Source organism: Vicia villosa, unplaced genomic scaffold, assembly GCF_029867415.1.
Source record: "Vicia villosa cultivar HV-30 ecotype Madison, WI unplaced genomic scaffold, Vvil1.0 ctg.002239F_1_1, whole genome shotgun sequence".
NCBI lineage: Eukaryota > Viridiplantae > Streptophyta > Magnoliopsida > Fabales > Fabaceae > Vicia > Vicia villosa.
Genome location: NW_026705873.1, coordinates 203,237 through 223,513, shown reverse-complemented (window position 1 = coordinate 223,513; position 20,277 = coordinate 203,237). Strand labels below are relative to the sequence as shown.

The 20,277-nt window shown below is 36.7% G+C and overlaps 1 protein-coding gene across 1 annotated transcript; it reads left to right on the top strand.

Annotated features, from left to right (window-relative positions):
- The first annotated feature begins 1,520 nt into the window (after nucleotides 1-1,520).
- Nucleotides 1,521-19,845, top strand: LOC131638272 (uncharacterized). Its single transcript, XM_058908824.1, has 2 exons — nucleotides 1,521-2,182; nucleotides 9,639-19,845. The coding sequence occupies exon 2, from the start codon at nucleotides 10,636-10,638 to the stop codon at nucleotides 12,559-12,561; it is 1,926 nt and encodes a 641-aa protein (XP_058764807.1). The 5' UTR covers nucleotides 1,521-2,182; nucleotides 9,639-10,635; the 3' UTR covers nucleotides 12,562-19,845.
- The last annotated feature ends 432 nt before the right edge of the window (nucleotides 19,846-20,277 follow it).

Below are 20,277 nucleotides of genomic sequence, written 5' to 3'. Positions count from 1 at the left end.
AGTTCTTGAAACACAAGGATGAGTCTCATACTGTGTTCTTTGACTTCTGCACTTAGATTCAATCTAAGAAGGAATGCAAAATCATAAAGGTCAGAAGTGATTGTTGCACCCCAAAATTTGCCAACCCTTTTCGAAAATTCGAAACTATTTCAAAAAATTGGATTTTATAAAATCTCGGGTTCATTTACATTGACATCTTGAATTTTATAAATATTCGATTTAGAGTATATGTTAAAATATAATAGTTTACTCATAAATTATTTATATTTTAATAAATAGCGAATGCTGGCCGATGCATCATACACTTTCAATTGGCTTTTTATTTCGAACAAATAATATAGCAAAACTGGTAAAGAAGGTAAGTTTTACAAGTACAAGGTCCCGGGTTCGAATCTCACTTCTGACATTTTTCTCCTTTATTTGTTTTAAATTATTTTCAAAAATCACAAAGTTGCTTTTTTCTTGTATTTTTAATTAATTTTCGTTTTTATTAATTATGGATTTTTTTTTTAAAATAGTTATTTTTACTTTTCTCACTTTATATTAAAAAAGTAACCAAAAAAATTTAAAATAAAAAAAAGATTCAAAAATATTTTATTCATATGTTATTTTAGGATAGTTTTGATGAGATTAATCCAAATGAGCATGATTTAAAAATCAAATTAAATAGGTTTTAAATTTTGGTTATTAGTAGGGGTGTTCGCGGTGCGGTTTGGTTCGGTTTTGAGCATAAAAGTCATCCTAACCGCGAGATAAAAATGCATGCGGTTCGGTTTGGTTTGGTTGATTTTTAAAAAGTCATCCAAACCAAACCAAACCAAACCAATGCGGTTAGGATCGGTTCGGTTGACTGCGGTTTACACTATAAAATAGAAATGTACCGAATAGAAATGTACCGAAATAAAAGGAAAAAGGAAAGTAACTCAATGTCAATATAATATATGATATTATACCATACAAAAGAAATTATATTACAAGAACAGTAGAGAACTAAAAATACATTATAAATGAAGTACATATATTAGACAGTAGAGAATTATATATATATATATATATATATATATATATATATATATATATATATATATATATATATATATAAAATACAAAAACTAAGTGGATTATGCCAAAACTTAAGTTAATAAATTAATTATTAAAATTCAAAACGTTAGATGTGGCTGTGTGCAATTGAATTTGGAAAGATAATAAATTAATTATAAAAATTTAAAACTTAAGTTAAATATGCGGTTTGGTTCGGTTCCGTTCGGTTTCGTGAAATAAAAACCGCAAACCAAACCAAACCGTGCGGTTCAGTCCAAAAACCATCCAAAATCATCCAAACCAAACGCGGTTTTTTGCGGTTTCGGTTTGGATTGGTTCGATTTGCGGTTTTGCTTTTGGATTGGTTCGGATACGATCACCCCTAGTTATTAGTGATTTATTATCATTAAAATTGTTCTTTTTCCTTTTGTAATATTTTAACCTAATCTTAATGTAATATAAATAGAGACCAATTCTATTCCATTGGGAGGCATTCACGATAAATAGAACCAATGATCATCGCCGAAACCAATATCTCTTAACAGATTCAAAATTCCAAATTTCATAAACAATGATCGTGCTTAAAATTTCCATGCTTACCACTACAACACAAAAATCATGACAATAGTTTGTTATAACAATACAACAATACTTCAACCTTCTCAAAACAAGATTCATTCTTAGCCTTACAAACTCTCTCATATTTTCTAAACAACATAATCTGTAAAATATCATAACATCAATTTGTGTAAATTTTTGCAGGAAATCCCAACAGCACAACAGAGCTAAGATCATAAGCAAAGGAGAAGGAGGAAGTTTTGAAATCAAATCCCTCCACCATAGCAGAGCCGTTTCCGGCGATCCACTACAACGACACCAACGACGGCCGTTCACTGTTCTGCCGACGGAAGCTCCCCGCGCAGATTCATCACCGCCATTCCTGACTCCCGATTAAGATGCACGCGGATCAGAACTGGTTCTTCAACATTGCAGTCTTGTCGAATCTGAAGAGAAGAAGAGAGAGATTAAAGAAAAAAGCTAAGTTGGAAGAACCTCACCGATCCCGTGACCGATCCAACACTGCAACCAGGCTCCATCGGACCACACCAACCACAATTGCAACAGAACCGATTTTGCTTCGGTAAGGTTCATTTTTCCATATTTTCTTTGGCATCTGATTAGATTGTTGTGATTTGTGTGAGATGAGTTCTAAATCATGAAACATATTTGTTGTTACTGTGTGAAAGGAGAGAGAGAGGACCGAGTCCTTTTGCAAGAAGAAGAAAGGTCGTGTGTTGTGTGGTTCTTGTTGTTCTGCTCTTTTTATCACATGAGTACTTTGTGTGGTTGTTGTTTTGTTATTTATTTTAATATTTTTTTTGAAAAAGGCAAAAAGATATTCATATAATACTTTAACTAGCATAAGAGATGCTAGTGTAGTAGGTACAAAATGTGACTGTTTGGTTCAGAGGTTTCATGTATAAGAGGTTTTCTCCCTTACTCACTCTCTTTATTATATTCATACCATATGCACCCCTTCCTTCTGTGCAGGCTCTGATACCACACTGTCCGGGAGCCTTACATATCATGAAACTCAGCCTTAAATGTTTCGTCATCAAAAGCCAATCATAGGCATAACACAGACTAACAATTAAAACTGAAATTTCATAACAGCAAGGACCGTAGTATGGATCAATGGTCAGATGTTTTCTGATACACAAGATCCTCATAAAGAGGCAGGTGTAGAGCATACTTCCATCTATGGGGGAATTATGATATGAATACAATAACTAAAGCTTTGAGGGAGAAAGAAGAGATTTTTAGAACATATTTGTTCTTAAGCACACAAGAGAAGTTATTTATGATTGCTTGATGAAAATATGTTACAAGAGTGCTCCTTTTATAGCCAAGGAGGGGCAAATAAGACAAAAGTAACACTATTCACAAACATGGCATTTCAAATTATATGAATGCCTTTTACGACACACTTATCCCTTATGGATTACATTATTGTAGTCTTATTATACAAAAAGACAAAAGTTACTATTCATGACCATGCTAGAGATTTTTGGAGGACACTTGTCCATTTATTGTGATTTTTCAAAAACACTTGTCCATTTAGTCTTTGATAATAGGTTCATGAGAGGGGGACATATTCTGATCGGATAAGTTTCCATCAGAAAAGCAGTCTTCATATCGAGATGACTCATTCAGCCAGATGTCGTCCATCATGTAAGTGTGATCCGATAATCTCGCATTAGCTTCTGCCACCCGTCCTTCAGAGAATTCAGCTTCCATTGGTGAATCTGGTTTTTCTTGTGTGGCTTGGGCTGAGCATTCCCCAATTTCTGGTTTTCTGGACTTTTCATGATGTATGCAAGTAGAACTAACATCGTAGCCTTTTGGATCATGGAGATTGATGTAGTTAACATACTCCAACAATTCCTTTGTGACTTTTAGACTGGGAGGATATTCATCAATGGTTTCCCATAGGTGAACATAACTCTTGTAGTTAAGCAGCTTTGTTGTAGGATCTGTCATATAGGGTCTGTGTAGAAAGAAAACAGACTTGAGTTTGCCAATATCTTCTGAAGATAATCTTCGTTCTGTGACCTCATCCATGACTGGTTTTAATTGATCCCTCCACCATTGTAATGGAGAATACCAGTAGTCCAAATCAAAGACTTGTGTTTCTCAGGGTCCATTATATGTTGATACATGGCCTCAGTGGGAATAAGAACAGGCATATAATACAAACAGGTGGCACACCAGATATACCACAAATGATTCTTTGTGAATTTATTTGGGTTTATCAGGATTGGTAGGAGGAATGGTGTATCTGGGAAATAAGGACTATGATCTGGAAATTTATTTCTTATGATCTTTGTCATGTAATAAAAGAGGTTGTTTCTGGCATATTGTTTGAGCTGGGACGGTGAAGAAGACATCGTTATTCCTGGAGGAAGATTCTTTGTTGTGGATGCCCGGGTTGGTAGTGGTTTGACCATAAGAATTAGAGGGAAAGTGTGTTTGGCCGTGATGATTTGGATGGGTTTCATGGGTCGAGATAGTAGATCAGGGATAAGGTTCTGAGTTCCTTTGATATGTTTCACCGAGAAATCATATCTGGCAAACCAATCTTTGAGCCTGAGAGTTTGAGGATCAGGGGGCATTTTATTTTTGAATTCAAGGATCTTAGGGAATGAAGAGTTGTCCATCTGGACTTCAAATTGGTAGCCTCTTAGGTGGAAGTCAAACTTTTGGATTCCCATTTTTACTGCAAGTGCTTCTTTGTATGTGGTGTGATAATGTTTTTCAGCTTCTTTGAATTGGCCACTGGCATGACCACAATAGTATCTTTTCCCTTCGAGTTCTTCTATCAGAACTGCTCCCCAATAGTGATCACTAGCATCAGTCTGAAGAATTCTTTTTCCATCTCCAGGGATCTTCAGTGCAGGAGGAGTTTGTGCGATCTTTTTCAAAGCTTTCACTGCCTCAGTTTGCTGTGTTCCCCACGGCGGAGGTTTTTTCTTCAGCATTTGGGATAGAGGACTAGTGTACTTTGCTAGTTTTGGTAGGAAATCCCGGATATAATTAATTATACCGAGAAATTGTTGGATTTGTTTGACTGTGAGATTTTCATCAGGAAAGTTTAACAATTCTTGAGCAATGTGAGGTTGGGGTTGGTATTTCCCTTGGGAGAAGTGCATGCCTAAAAAATCAATTTCTGTCTGTCCTAATTGACTTTTCTTTTCAGAGAGCATCATTCCATGTTGTTGGGATATTTGAAGGAATTGGCCCAATAATTGTTTATGGGTTTTTTCATTTTTTGAGAATAGCAGTACATCATCAATATAGATGAGGATACTGTTGAGGATGGGCTCAAAAATTCTGTTCATGGCCTTTTGAAGAGTGACGGAGCCACTTTAAGTCCAAATGGTAATACCGTCCACTGATACTGGGCGTTAGGAATGCAAAACGCCATCTTGTAACGATCCTCGGGATCGATACCCAATTGCCAGAATCCTGACTTGAGGTCAAACTTAGAATAAATCTGAGCATCTTTGATGAAAACATTCAAGGATGAGGCTTTTGGAATGGGAAATTTATCATCCTTTAGAAAATGATTTAGAGGTTTGTAATCAATTACTAGCCTCTTTTTTCCCCTCAACTTTTCAGACCTCTTTTCTACATAGAATGCTTGGCAAGCCCATTCTGATTTAATGGGCTCTATCAAGCCTTGTTTGAGCAGCTGATTGCATTCTTCTCTGGCTAATTTGTAATCTGATGGACTCATTCCTGGATGGGTGGCTTTAGTTGGATTAACATCTTCGTTGAGCTTGAAGGGAAGTTGAACGAAAAAGTCTTTATTCTTCCGTAGAGGTTTTGGGTGTTGGAATTTTTCATGGCTATCTGCACATAGTTTGAGAAGGTTGGACTTGATTTCCTCATAGCCAGCAGGAATCTTAGCAAGTGAATATAGCTTCAATATCCCAGAATAGGATTTGAATTCTCTTTTAAATTTGATTCCAGTGGGGAGAATCTGAAGTTTACTTGCTGCCGAGTAGACATCCATTCCTACCACAATGTCTTTGTTAGGGAGATTACTGCCGATGACCTTGGTCCAGACTATGCAGTCTGGGAAAAATTTAATTCCTATTTTTTCCTTGGTCATTAAATTTTTCTTGAAAACTTTTCCATCTGCTGCTACAAAGTATGCGGCATGTGATTCCCATGATTCTATTGGGAGAATGCTGGGATTCATCATTGTAATCTGAGCCCCAGTGTCCATATAAGCTATAACCTTCTTCGGACGAGAATACTTTGTTGCAAGGACGTGAACTTCAACACAAGGAAGTGGGGTTGTAGGAAGGGAACTGCTTATCTCTTTGAAGGAATAAACAGGGAGATGTCTGTCATCTTCTGACTCTGAAAATGATGCTTCATCAGACGAAGAGTCTTGAAGTGCAAAGACTATTTCTTCATCAGCCGAGCTTTGTTCAGAGTATAAAGATTCCAAATCCCCTTCTAGAGGTTGGAGAGAGTTAATCAGTTTTGCAGCTTTATGGGTATTATTAGGACATTCTTTAGAGAAATGCCCCTTTTTTCCACAAATAAAGCATCTCTGATTTTTCCCTTTCCCTCTGAAAGACTTTCTTCTAAAGAACTTCATATTTTTTCTTTTCTTTCCTTTGAAGGTCCTGTGAGATTTGGTGTGTTTTTTATATTTCTTTTTTGTTGTACAGCTACACCTTTTGTCTTTACATTTAATCTCCAGGTAAGGCTTCTTACATGCTTGGGTGAACCTTGACTTCTGTTCTATCACTTCTGAAAATTGGTGATGAAAACTGCAAAGCTTTTCAAGTGCTTCTAACGTCACCTGATGAATCTGTCCAAGACTCATGGTTTTAATATCCTTTTGAGCTGCGGCTAACATCCTGTGAATTTCTAGCTGGAGTTCTTGTGGTAGGGATGAGACATATGTATTCTTGAGACTGGGGTCATTGTATCCATTAAGGACGTAATACCTCTGTGCCATCCTGTGATAATGTTTGTCGAGGTCCTTTGTTTTGAGAGAGCAACACTTCATCTCAAAGAATTCTTGTCTATTTTTTCTATCAAATATCTCCATATCACCGATAAATTCTCGGTGAAGAACTCCAAGAATATTAGCTGTAGTTTCAAGACGATGTAACTCATCTTGTTTGAAGGCTCCAAGATTGTGATACCATTCTTTCATCGTGCCTGTCATTCTACAGCAAAATTCTTCAATGATCTTATAGCTGTCGGCACTTGTTTTCATCATCTGGGTGTCAAGCCAGGCTCCAAATTCAAGTAGTCTCTTTCTCCAACGGCTCGGTGGAATATCATCAAAGGTGAACCAAGGACCACCATTTGGTTTAGTCTTTTCAGGGAGTAAGGTTTCTTCAGGAGTCTCCTCTTCAAAATAAGATTCTTCATCTTTTACATTTGCCATGAAGAGTCTTGGGATAAAGTTGTCTTCGGATTCTGATCTATTTGAAAAGGACTTTAATGTTTCATCAGAAGATGATTCTTCATCAAAGTCGTTGTCACCATTTGAGGAAGACTCATCTGCCTTTTGTTTTGATGTGTTGGAGTAATTTTTTCGAGGAGATTCATAGTTTGTTGTGATTGCCATGGCTTGGAAACCTTTTTCAGGAGCTTCTTCTTCCTTTTGGATATTTGGAGGAAGTGTTTCAGTAATATCTAGGGAGTCTGAGGATGAAGCGCTTAAGCAGGCAGCTTTCCCCTTCATCTTTGAGGTAGAAGTAGTTCTGGAAGATCTTGGTCTGTAGGCTGTAGGTATGTATTTGGCCTGGTTTGGTGGTGGTGAAATATAGGTGGGATAGAAAGGAGAAGGCCTTTCTAGTTGTTTGAAATATGTAGGAAAAGAAGGAGGGTTAAAGAAAGAATTTTCAACCGGCTTGGGCTTTCGTTCATGAGAGGCTTTCAAGAAATCATCTATTTCTTTTACTTGGCCTTGTAGACTTCTGATTTCTCTTTCCTTTTGGTCAAATGTTTTGCCAAAAGTTCTTTCTTCTAACATCTGTCGCAAATCTCGATCCAGCTGGGAAACTTGGGCTTTCAGGCTTCTGTAATGTTTCTGGATTTTTTGGGATAAGACTGTGAGGTTCTCATCAGTTTCGTCTATTTTTTCAGCAATTTTATCTACCTTTTTATCAAGGTTTTGAAGAATTTCATTTTGAGAAACCATATTTTCTGATTGCCAGTTGAGAACTTCTTCAGCTTGAGTTGATGGTTCAAATTTCCCATCAGGTTGAACTTCACTCGGATGAAGGAAGGGTTTAGATGTTCTTCCTGTTATTGGATCCATCTTTCTTTCCAAAGCAGGGAATTGCCTGTCGTACTCCTGAGTTGCATTGGAATACATAAAACAAGGAATTGGTGACCATGAAATAAGAGTTGGATCATCTGGTGGTAACAACCCTTCTTTCCCGAGGATTTTAAGTCCTTCCTCATAGATGCAGAGGGGTTTCTTTTTCCCATGGATTCCTACCCATGGACCATTGTCTGGATCAGATCTCCTTTGAGGAGATGGGGAGGGTTTACACCTTCCTTTTTTCTTTGTCTTGGGAAGAATGATATCCCTGTCAATATCATTGTCATGCATCCAGCAGTCACAATCTGGGTCACACTTTGTTGGATCAACATCCCAAATGAAGTGGCCATCTATTTTATCAGTGTAGATGGGTTTTCCTTCTGTTGTAACAGCATAGATAGGACACCAGTCTTCTTTGAGAATTGGTTGAATCATCATTGTCTGGAAGATCGGAGATATCGAGCTCGATCCTTCGTCTGGCTTTTTGAAAATCGTCTTGACCCTCTTGTCAACAGATCTTCTGAAAGTAGCTTCTTGAGATTGGATAGGTCTTTTGTCAGCATGGAGTTTTTCGTAGTTGGTTATCCATTCAAGGGGAATTAGCTGGGTTAATTCTTCCCTTGTGATTCTTCGTGGAATCTGAACTATGGAGGGTACATCTTCTTCTCTGTTAGTGACAACTAATAGTGAATCAGAAGAGCATCCTGAGAGAGGAAGATCTATCGAGTGATTTTGTAAGCGGTATATTATCTGATGATGGAGGGTAGCTGACATGGCTTCTGGAACTTGGTCAGATCCGGTGATCTGGACCTGTACTTTCAGTTTGGTGGACAAAGTACTATCACTAAGACTCACGTTATAGTTTGGAAAGATGGTGAGAACCATGCTTCCTGCATGAAGTGTAGTAAGAACAGTTCCTATCACATCATTCTCATAGTGGAGATAGCTGGAGTCCAGTAGAGCTATTTTGCAAAAAACAGGTTGGTTCTTCCTTCCATGAAGAGAGAGGATGAGTCTAACAGCTCCAAAGTGTAAGGCTGTATATCCTTCAGTCTTCCAATGGTTAATGAGATACTGGGGAATTTCTAGATCTACATATTGTTCTTGGTTTGTAGCTCTTAAGCTGCATTGGTCTAATCGAGATGATTGGACGTATTCTTTCATATGAGGGCGATTTGTAGAGATGAGATTTCGGATGGTTCTGGTGACACTTCTTTGTCCTTTGAAGATGTTGTACGGACTTAACAGAGGAGGTATTGTTTCGGCAATTTGAGCATCTTCCGGAACGTGAGAATACTCAACAAGGTTTTCTATTTTATGGGACAAAGTCTTTTTACAGAGTTTTGGAAGCGATAAAGAAGAGGTAGTAGTAATAGGTTGAGTGTTTGGTTCAGAGGTTTCCATGTATAAGAGGTTTTCTCCCTTACTCACTCTCTTTATTATATTCATACCATATGCACCCCTTCCTTCTGTGCAGGCTCTGATACCACACTGTCCGGGAGCCTTACATATCATGAAACCCAGCCTTAAATGTTTCGTCATCAAAAGCCAATCATAGGCATAACACAGACTAACAATTAAAGTGATAAGCATCACTACATCATAAAGACCGACACGACAATAGTGTTAGAGCAAGATTTGTTCTGATCAATATTCTTAGTTTTGATGATAACAATGTATATGAATTTTGTATGAGATAATGTGGTACTCTAATACTATGCAATTTCCATTTCAGGAATTATATAAAGAGTATGCACAAAATCAGCGCAAGAAGCACTGACTCAGAAGCTTCAGCATGCAACATCAGAACATGGTCTGGCAAGACATCAGAAGATGGTCAAGCAGAATCAGAACATGATCTATGGAAGCATCAGAAGGACTTGGGATCAGAAGCAGAAGCACTGAAGTTCTCATGGTATCACGCTAAGAAGCACTTCAAGGTCAGAAGACAAGAAGATGCTCTGCACCAAGCTGTTTGACTCTGATGATATTTAAACATTGTTTACACAAACATCAGATCAGAAGCAAGTACAAGATGGCAGGCTACGCTGTCTGACAAAGGGAACGTTAGTAGCTATTAAACGCCTATATATTGAAGTTCTGATGAGAAGCAAGGTTACAAATTCTGAATAATACATCTGCGCAAATATACAGAAACGCTGTCAAATTCAAAAAGCTCTCAAACTTCATCTTCAACCTCACTACATTACTGTTGTAATATATTAGTGAGATTAAGCTTAAACTTAAGAGAAAATCACAGTTGTGATAATAGCTTTATAAGAAGCATTGTAACTCTTAAACGAATTTGTTTATATTAAGTTGTAAGAACTAGAGTGATCAGGTTGTTGATCAGTATACTCTAGAAAGTCTTAGAGGGTATCTAAGCAGTTTGTTCCTAGAGTGATCAGGTTGTGATCAGTATACTCTAGAAGACTTAGAAGTTGTCTAAGTGGAAAACCATTGTAATCTTGTGTGATTAGTGGATTAAATCCTCAGGTGAGGTAAATCACTCCAAGGGGGTGGACTGGAGTAGTCTAGTTAACAACGAACCAGGATAAAAATCATTGTGCAAATTGTTTTTATCTTAAAAGTTTTAAAAGCTACACTTATTCAAACCCCCCCTTTCTAAGTGTTTTTCTATCCTTCAATTGGAATCAGAGCGCCGGTTCTAAGGTGCAAGCACTTAACCGTGTTTAGAAAAGATTCAGGAAGAGAAAAACGCTTAAGTCAAGATGTCTGTTGAAAATCCAACAAATACATCTACATCTGACTCAGCTAAGCAAAACAATGGAAATGGTAACAATGGTTATACTAGACCACCAGTATTTGATGGTGAAAACTTTGAATACTGGAAAGATAAACTTGAAAGTTACTTCCTTGGACTAGATGGTGACTTATGGGATCTGCTGATGGATGGTTACAAACATCCAGTGAAAGCTACTGGTGTAAAGCTTACAAGACAAGAAATGAATGATGATCAAAAGAAGCAATTCAAAAATCATCATAAGTGTAGGATTGTTTTGCTGAATGCTATCTCTCATGCTGAATATGAGAAGATATCTAACAGTGAAACTGCCTATGATATATATGAGTCATTGAAAATGACCCATGAAGGAAATGCCCAAGTCAAGGAGACTAAAGCTCTTGCCTTGATCCAGAAATATGAAGCCTTTAAGATGGAGGATGATGAAAATATTGAGAAGATGTTCTCAAGATTTCAAACGCTAACTGCTGGATTGAGAGTTCTTGACAAGGGATACACAAGGGCTGATCATGTCAAGAAGATCATCAGAAGCTTGCCAAGAAGATGGGGTCCTATGGTGACTGCTTTCAAAATTGCCAAGAATCTGAATGAAGTCTCTCTTGAAGAATTGATCAGTGCTCTGAGGAGTCATGAAATTGAGCTGTATGCTAATGAACCTCAGAAGAAAGGTAAGTCTATTGCATTAAAATCCAATTATAAAAAATGCACTAACGCTTTTCAGGCTGAAGAAGTAGATTCTGAAGAATCAGAATCAGAAGAAGAAGATGAACTGTCCATGATCTCCAGAAGGGTAAACCAACTCTGGAAGAGCAAGCAAAGGAAGTTCAAAAGCTTCAGAAGTTTAAAGAAGCCTGAAAGAGGAGAATCTTCTGGAGGCAGAAGATCTGACAAGAAGAAGGTCATCTGCTATGAATGCAATGAGCCTGGACACTTCAAGAATGAATGTCCAAAACTTCAGAAGGAGAATCCCAAGAAGAAGTTTCATAAGAAGAAAGGTCTTATGGCAACATGGGATGATTCAGAATCAGAATCAGAATCAGACTCTGAAGGCAAGCAGGCAAACCTTGCACTGATGGCCATAGTGGATGACGGATCAGAATCTATATCAGAATCAGATTCTGAAGAGGTATTTTCTGAACTATCTAGAGAAGAGTTAGTTTCCAGTTTAACTGAACTTCTGGAACTCAAGGCTCATATTAGTATCAAATACAAAAAGCTGAAAAAGCTATTTGAATTTGAAACTAAGAAGCTGGAAGTGGAAAATTCTGAACTAAAGGAAAAAGTTTTAAAATTATCCAAAGATATTGGATCTCCTTCTGAATCAGAAAAATCCATTCCTAGTCTCAATCATATTCTGAAAGAATATGACTCGAGCTTCAGAAAGTTTCTATCTAGAAGTATTGGCAGAAGTCATCTTGCTTTTATGATATATGGTGTTTCTGGAAACAAAAGGATTGGCGTTGGGTATGAGGGTGATATCCCACGTAAATTTGAACCTGTAGATTATTTGAAAATCACATACAAGCCATTGTATGATCACTTCAAATATGGCCACTCATATGATATTAGGCTCACTTCACATGCTAAAAACTTTAACACTACACACACCAAGAAGCATGTGACACAACCTAAAAAATATCAGGCTGCCAAACCTAAAGAATATCATGCTGTTCCTCCTGTTATTTATCATGCTAAACCCAAGTTCAATCAGAACTTGAGGAACATTAACAAGAAAGGACCTAAGAAACTGTGGGTACCTAAGGAGAAGATAATTTCTGTTGCAGATATCCTTAGCAGCAAAGAAGACAAAGCACAAAATGTCACGGTACCTGGACTCTGGGTGCTCGCGACACATGACGGGAAGAAGGTCTATGTTCCAAGACCTGGTGCTTAAATCTGGTGGAGAAGTCAAGTTTGGAGGAGATCAGAAGGGCAAGATTATTGGCTCTGGAACCATAAGTATTGGTAACTCTCCTTCCATAACTAATGTACTTCTTGTAGAAGGATTAGCGCATAACTTATTGTCCATAAGTCAATTAAGTGACAATGGTTATGACATAATCTTCAATCAAGAGTCTTGCAAGGCTGTAAGTCAGAAGGATGGCTCAATCCTATTTACAGGCAAGAGAAAGAACAACAGTTATAAGATTGATCTTTCTGATCTTGAGAAGCAGAAGGTGACTTGCCTTATGTCTGTTTCTGAAGAGCAATGGGTCTGGCACAGAAGATTAGGACATGCTAGTTTGAGAAAGATTTCTCAGATTAACAAACTAAATATGGTCAGAGGACTCCCAAATCTGAAATACAAATCAAATGCTCTTTGTGAAGCATGTCAGAAGGGCAAGTTCTCCAAACCGGATTCAAATCTAAGAATGTTGTCTCTTCCTCAAGGCCGTTAGAACTTCTGCACATTGATCTGTTTGGACCAGTCAAAACAGCATCTTTTAGAGGGAAGAAATATGGATTAGTCATCGTAGATGATTATAGCCGCTGGACATGGGTAAAGTTCTTAAAACACAAGGATGAGTCTCATTCAGTCTTCTTTGAATTCTGCACTCAGATTCAATCTGAGAAGGAGTGCAAAATCATAAAGGTCAGAAGTGATCATGCTGGTGAATTTGAGAACAGATTCTTTGAGGAGTTCTTCAAAGAAAATGGTATTGCCCATGATTTCTCCTGCCCTAGAACTCCACAGCAAAATGGAGTTGTAGAGCGAAAGAATAGGACTCTACAAGAAATGGCCAGAACCATGATAAATGAAACCAATATGGCTAAGCACTTCTGGGCAGAAGCAATAAACACTGCATGTTATATTCAGAATAGAATCTCTATAAGACCTATTCTAAATAAGACTCCTTATGAATTGTGGAAGAACAGAAAGCCCAATATTTCATATTTTCATCCTTTTGGATGTGTTTGTTTTATTCTGAATACTAAAGATCATCTTGGTAAGTTTGATTCTAAGGCACAAAAATGTTTCCTTCTTGGATATTCTGAACGCTCAAAAGGCTACAAAGTATACAACACTGAAACATTGGTTGTAGAAGAATCAATCAATATCAGATTTGATGATAAGCTTGGTCTTGAAAAGCCAAAGCAGTTTGAGAATTTTGCAGATATAGATATTGATATATCAGAAGCTGTAGAACCAAGAAGCAAAGTTTCAGAAGCAAAGAATCAGAAGATCAAGTTGTTGCATCTTTAGAGAATCTCAAAATTTATGAAGAGCCAACAGTAAGAAGATCTTCTAGACTCACCTCAGCTCACTCAGAAGATGTGATCCTTGGAAAGAAATATGATCCTATTAGAACCAGAGCATTCCTTAAGAACAATGCAGAATGTCAATTAGGTCTTGTTTCTTTAATCGAGCCAACTTCTGTTGATCAAGCTCTAGAAGATCTAGACCGGATAATTGCCATGCAAGAAGAACTAAATCAGTTTACAAGGAATGATGTATAGGATTTGGTTCCTAGACCAAAAGGATTCAACATCATTGGTACAAAGTGGGTTTTCAGAAACAAGCTTAGTGAGAAGGGAGAAGTGGTAAGAAACAAAGCCATACTGAAACCTTTGCACCAGTGGCCAGGTTAGAATCTATTCGCTTATTAATTTCTTTTGCCACTCAGCATAACATCACTCTGTATCAGATGGATGTTAAGAGTGCCTTCTTAAATGGTTATATAGATGAGGAAGTCTATGTCCACCAACCTCCTGGTTTTGAAGACTCTAAGTCTCCAGAACATGTTTTCAAACTTAAGAAATCATTGTATGGATTGAAGCAAGCTCCTAGAGCTTGGTACAAAAGATTAAGTTCTTTCCTTCTGGACAATGGTTTCACTAGAGGACAAGTGGATACGACTCTCTTCTGTAAAACATCTAAGAAGGACATTTTAATTTATCAAATTTATGTTGATGATATTATTTTTGGAACATCTAATGCTTCACTTGGAAAGGAGTTTGCTAAGTCTATGGAGGCTGAATTTGAAATGAGTATGATGGGTGAACTCAAGTATTTTCTTGGGATTCAAATCAATCAAACTTCTGATGGTACTTATGTTCATCAAACGAAGTATGTGAAAGAACTTCTGAAGAAGTTTAATCTTTCTGAAAGCAAAGAAGCCAAAACTCCTATGCATCCAACGTGTGTTCTAGGTAAGGATGAGGTAAGTAAGAAGGTAGATCAGAAGTTGTACAGAGGTATGATTGGATCTCTTCTATATTTAACTGCTTCTAGACCTGACATTCTATTCAGTGTTTGTTTCTGCGCTAGATTCCAATCAGATCCTAGAGAATCTCACTTAACTGCTGTTAAGAGAATTATGAGGTATCTGAAAGGTACTACTAATGTTGGTTTAGTCTACAGAAGATCTAAAGAATACAACTGAGTAGAATTTTGTGATGCTGACTATGCTGGAGATAGAATTGAAAGGAAAAGTACTTCTGGAAGTTGTCAATTTCTAGGAAGTCATCTGATCTCCTGGTACAGCAAGAAGCAAGCTACCATTGCCCTCTCAACAACAGAAGCAGAATATGTTGCTGCTGCTGGTTGTAGCACACAAATGCTCTGGATGAAGAGTCAGCTAGAAGATTATCAAATATATGAGAGTAACATTCCTATCTTCTGTGATAATACTTCTGCCATATGTTTATCTAAGAATCCTATCTTACATTCCAAAGCTAAACATATTGAGATTAAACATCATTTCATTAGGGACTATGTTCAAAAGGGTGTTCTCTCCTTAAACTTTGTGGATACAGACCATCAATGGGCTGATATCTTTACAAAACCCCTTGCTGAAGATAGGTTTAAGTTCATTCTGAAGAATATCAGTATGGATTTATGCCTAGAATGAGAAGATGAGAAGATCTCATGTATGGTTAAATTCTGAAATGTGTCGAGATTATGTGTTTATAAGAAGTTCTGATAATGATCAATTAGAAGTTCTGATTCTGTTATTACTAACGTTTTATTATCTAAGTTGATTCAGAATCTCTTTTAAAGTAAAACAGCTGTCACCAGTTTTTCCTGAAAAGGAACACGTGTTCACTATTTTTGGACAAGCATGCGTGCAGTTGAGGAGACGCCGCCCTAGGTAACTGTGCAAATCATTTCATTTTGTCACTTTATCTCTCCTAACGTCACATCTCATTAAATGAAAATTGATGTCATGTTTTTCTGAAATCATTTCGTTTAAACCATATTGCATTTATTATTTTTTCTCTTATTCAATCTTTTAAATACCTCTCTTCATCTTCTTTTCATTCTTTTCACTCTCTCTCTTCATTCGTCCCTCTCTTTTTGCATTCATCGCATAAACCCTAGTTTGTGTCTGCAACTTAGCATCTCATCATGAATCCTTCGTCAAGTTCCTCAAGCCAAGCAAAAGTTTCTTCCACTCATCTGGTGTTTAGCAAGCATGGGTATGCTCCGTTGAAGACCTGCTCCATTCCTACTGCAGAGATGGAAGTTCTTTGTGAGTCTTCAGTGGACTTTGAAAATCTGAGAGCACATGGTTTCAAACCTGAAGCAAAGACAATGGCACAAGGATGGTCAAATTACCTTGATAGATTGGTTGGACCAATTTATCTGGCTCTTGTAAAAGATTTCTGGGCTCATGCAACGGTTACTCCAACTGCAATCATCTCCTTCGTGTTAGGGCATGAAGTTGTGATTACTGAGAAATTGATAAGGAAGCTGTACAACCTGGATGATGAAGAAGGATGTACTGGTCCACTTCCTGCCAGAGTTAGTTGGCCACAGGTTGAAGGACAAATATCTTATGCTACTGGTCTTCAATCTCACCAAACTGGTACATTGAGGGCGTTCTATCAAGTCTAGGCTGAAATTATTCTGGGATCTCTTCATCGTAGAAGAAGATCATTATCCTCCATGTACATTAGTCCTGATCACAAATACACTCTCTTCTGCATTGGAAGAAAAATTGAACTGAACATCTCCAACATTCTGTTTCAGAATCTGAAGATGGCTATTGAAGAGTCAAGAGATGAAGAACGTGAGAAGTATCCTCATCTTCAAATAAATACTATTCCTTTCGCCAGAATGATCTCAGACATTCTGATAGAAAGTGATTTGATGGACTCTCTAAGGACTATTGGAACGTCCAAATTCTTTGGAGCCATTCAAGGGCATGTCATCAATGCTTTTGATCTGCTAAGACTGGAACTTATCACGAAGGTAACTTCGGTTCCTGTAATCTCCCCAGATATTCTGACCAGAAGAATTCAGGTGGAAGGCTTTGCTATCTTGTTCCAAGCAGAACTTCACAAGGCTGTTAAGCAATATTTGGAAGCTTCTGTAAGAACTCAATCTTCTGTTGATCCTGCGTGGATTCGTGGAAGAGTGCTTCCTTCTCTGAAAATTAAAAGTCTCATATAATCATGGATTTTTATTTCAACAAAGATCCTGATATATGAAATACTTAGTTTTTAGAATTTTTCTTATACAGTAATTTGGCTTGCAGTTGAATTTATTCTTACGCAAACGCCAAATACTGTTTATTACTTCACACATGCTATTTATTTATTTACAGATAAATAGTACTGACACAATTGGTACAGAGTTAAATCTTTTTGCAGGCGCAGAATCAGGAAACTCAGACTGTACTGGTAACAAGTAGATTATTATTATCTTTTGTTTCCCACTAATTTTTGTACTATATTCCATTATTTTCAAAAAAATCTTTTCAAATCTCTTTTTCAAAAATCAAATCTCTCTTTTTCCCAACACTATCTCCACTTTCTTTCAAATCTTACTTCCACTCAAATTTTCCTTTTGTACGGAATCACATCATTCCCCAACGTCTCTATCCTCCTTTCCATTCTATAAATACCTCTCATTTTCTTCCATAAAATCTCACATCAAATTCTAATTCATCTCTCAAATTTCCACTTCATAATCCATCCTTTCTTCTTCCCCGACAAAATGGCAAAGCGGTGGGAAACGTGTTTTCTTATGGTCATCACCATTGCTACGGTGATCATGTCTTTCTTCTGTCTACATAGCCCGGAACACTGTGGACCTGGGATGCTTATGCTCCCAATCATCTACATGTTACTATTTGTAGCATGGGTTATCAATCGTCATTCTTAAAATTTGCCGTGTTTCTTATTTCTTAAATGTACCGTTTATTCGTCGTACTGTTCAATATAGTATGTAATATTTGTACTGTCAGTATTAAATGTTGTACTATTTGTCATAATATTGCTTAATTACTCAGATAATATTTTATGTGTTTTCTGCCAGTCAAATATTCATTTTTCTGTGCATTAAATGATTTTCAGGGTTATTATCGGTAATTTTGCCCGCATACAGTAAATATTAGTTATTTATTATGTCTGTGTTTTTCTAACAAGTCATGTAAATAAACTTTCATTTTTCACATAAAACAAAAAACAAAAACAACAAAAAAGAAAATTAACTTTGACTGTTGATTTTTCACTCTAACTGCTACATCAATACCTGGACAGTCAGTTGACAGCCAAACTGCTGGCAGTACAATTCTCAGTGTTTTGTACCATCAATCAAATCAATCTTTCACAATTCAAAATTCCAAGATTTTTGTTCTAGAAGTCTTCTGAATATCACGCGATTAGCAGAGACTCAACACTGCACAAAAATCAGGTACGCTTAACTGTCTCCTACATAAACAGTCCCTGACTAGGGTTTTCTTGTTTTTACAGGAGAAACAAGTTTTTGAGAGCTCAAATGGATTTCATGCACATCCATATATCTCAAAGTACCATCATACAAATTTTCAAACTTCAATTCACTCAGACGCACCATCATACAAATTCTAAATACTTAGTTTTTAGAATTTTTCTTATACAGTAATTTGGCTTGCAGTTGAATTTATTCTTACGCAAACGCCAAATACTGTTTATTACTTCACACATGCTATTTATTTATTTACAGATAAATAGTACTGACACAATTGGTACAGAGTTAAATCTTTTTGCAGGCGCAGAATCAGGAAACTCAGACTGTACTGGTAACAAGTAGATTATTATTATCTTTTGTTTCCCACTAATTTTTGTACTATATTCCATTATTTTCAAAAAAATCTTTTCAAATCTCTTTTTCAAAAATCAAATCTCTCTTTTTCCCAACACTATCTCCACTTTCTTTCAAATCTTACTTCCACTCAAATTTTCCTTTTGTACGGAATCACATCATTCCCCAACGTCTCTATCCTCCTTTCCATTCTATAAATACCTCTCATTTTCTTCCATAAAATCTCACATCAAATTCTAATTCATCTCTCAAATTTCCACTTCATAATCCATCCTTTCTTCTTCCCCGACAAAATGGCAAAGCGGTGGGAAACGTGTTTTCTTATGGTCATCACCATTGCTACGGTGATCATGTCTTTCTTCTGTCTACATAGCCCGGAACACTGTGGACCTGGGATGCTTATGCTCCCAATCATCTACATGTTACTATTTGTAGCATGGGTTATCAATCGTCATTCTTAAAATTTGCCGTGTTTCTTATTTCTTAAATGTACCGTTTATTCGTCGTACTGTTCAATATAGTATGTAATATTTGTACTGTCAGTATTAAATGTTGTACTATTTGTCATAATATTGCTTAATTACTCAGATAATATTTTATGTGTTTTCTGCCAGTCAAATATTCATTTTTCTGTGCATTAAATGATTTTCAGGGTTATTATCGGTAATTTTGCCCGCATACAGTAAATATTAGTTATTTATTATGTCTGTGTTTTTCTAACAAGTCATGTAAATAAACTTTCATTTTTCACATAAAACAAAAAACAAAAACAACAAAAAAGAAAATTAACTTTGACTGTTGATTTTTCACTCTAACTGCTACATCAATACCTGGACAGTCAGTTGACAGCCAAACTGCTGGCAGTACAATTCTCAGTGTTTTGTACCATCAATCAAATCAATCTTTCACAATTCAAAATTCCAAGATTTTTGTTCTAGAAGTCTTCTGAATATCACGCGATTAGCAGAGACTCAACACTGCACAAAAATCAGGTACGCTTAACTGTCTCCTACATAAACAGTCCCTGACTAGGGTTTTCTTGTTTTTACAGGAGAAACAAGTTTTTGAGAGCTCAAATGGATTTCATGCACATCCATATATCTCAAAGTACCATCATACAAATTTTCAAACTTCAATTCACTCAGACGCACCGTCAGCAGCTCAAACAGTCAACAGACGACCCGTTTGACCAAAAAAGTCAACAGACAGTCAAAAATGAAATTTTTTGTCAAAGTCCATATTTTGTCAAAGGATTCATCATTTGATCATTGGATGATCATAATTCATCAAGGAAAGATCAAAAATCAACAAAACCCTAAGATTCAAAATTAGGGTTTTTGCCTGAAAAGTCAACTCAACTTTGACTGATCATAACTCTCTCATCCTTCATCCAAAAAATTCAAACCAAAGCTCATTTTGAAGGAAATTCAATTATCTTTCAAATGCAATTGATCCCATGGTCAATGCATTCACCATTTGAAAAATATGACCAAAGACATTACAGGTCATTTTCAAAGTCAACAAAAAGACACTTTTTTCAAAAGGACACACAAGGAGCATCAAAAATCATTTTGACAT

Bases quoted from the DNA above. Each gene is read 5' to 3' on its own strand.
- LOC131638272 (XM_058908824.1), top strand. From the start codon at position 10,636: ATGTCTGTTGAAAATCCAACAAATACATCTACATCTGACTCAGCTAAG.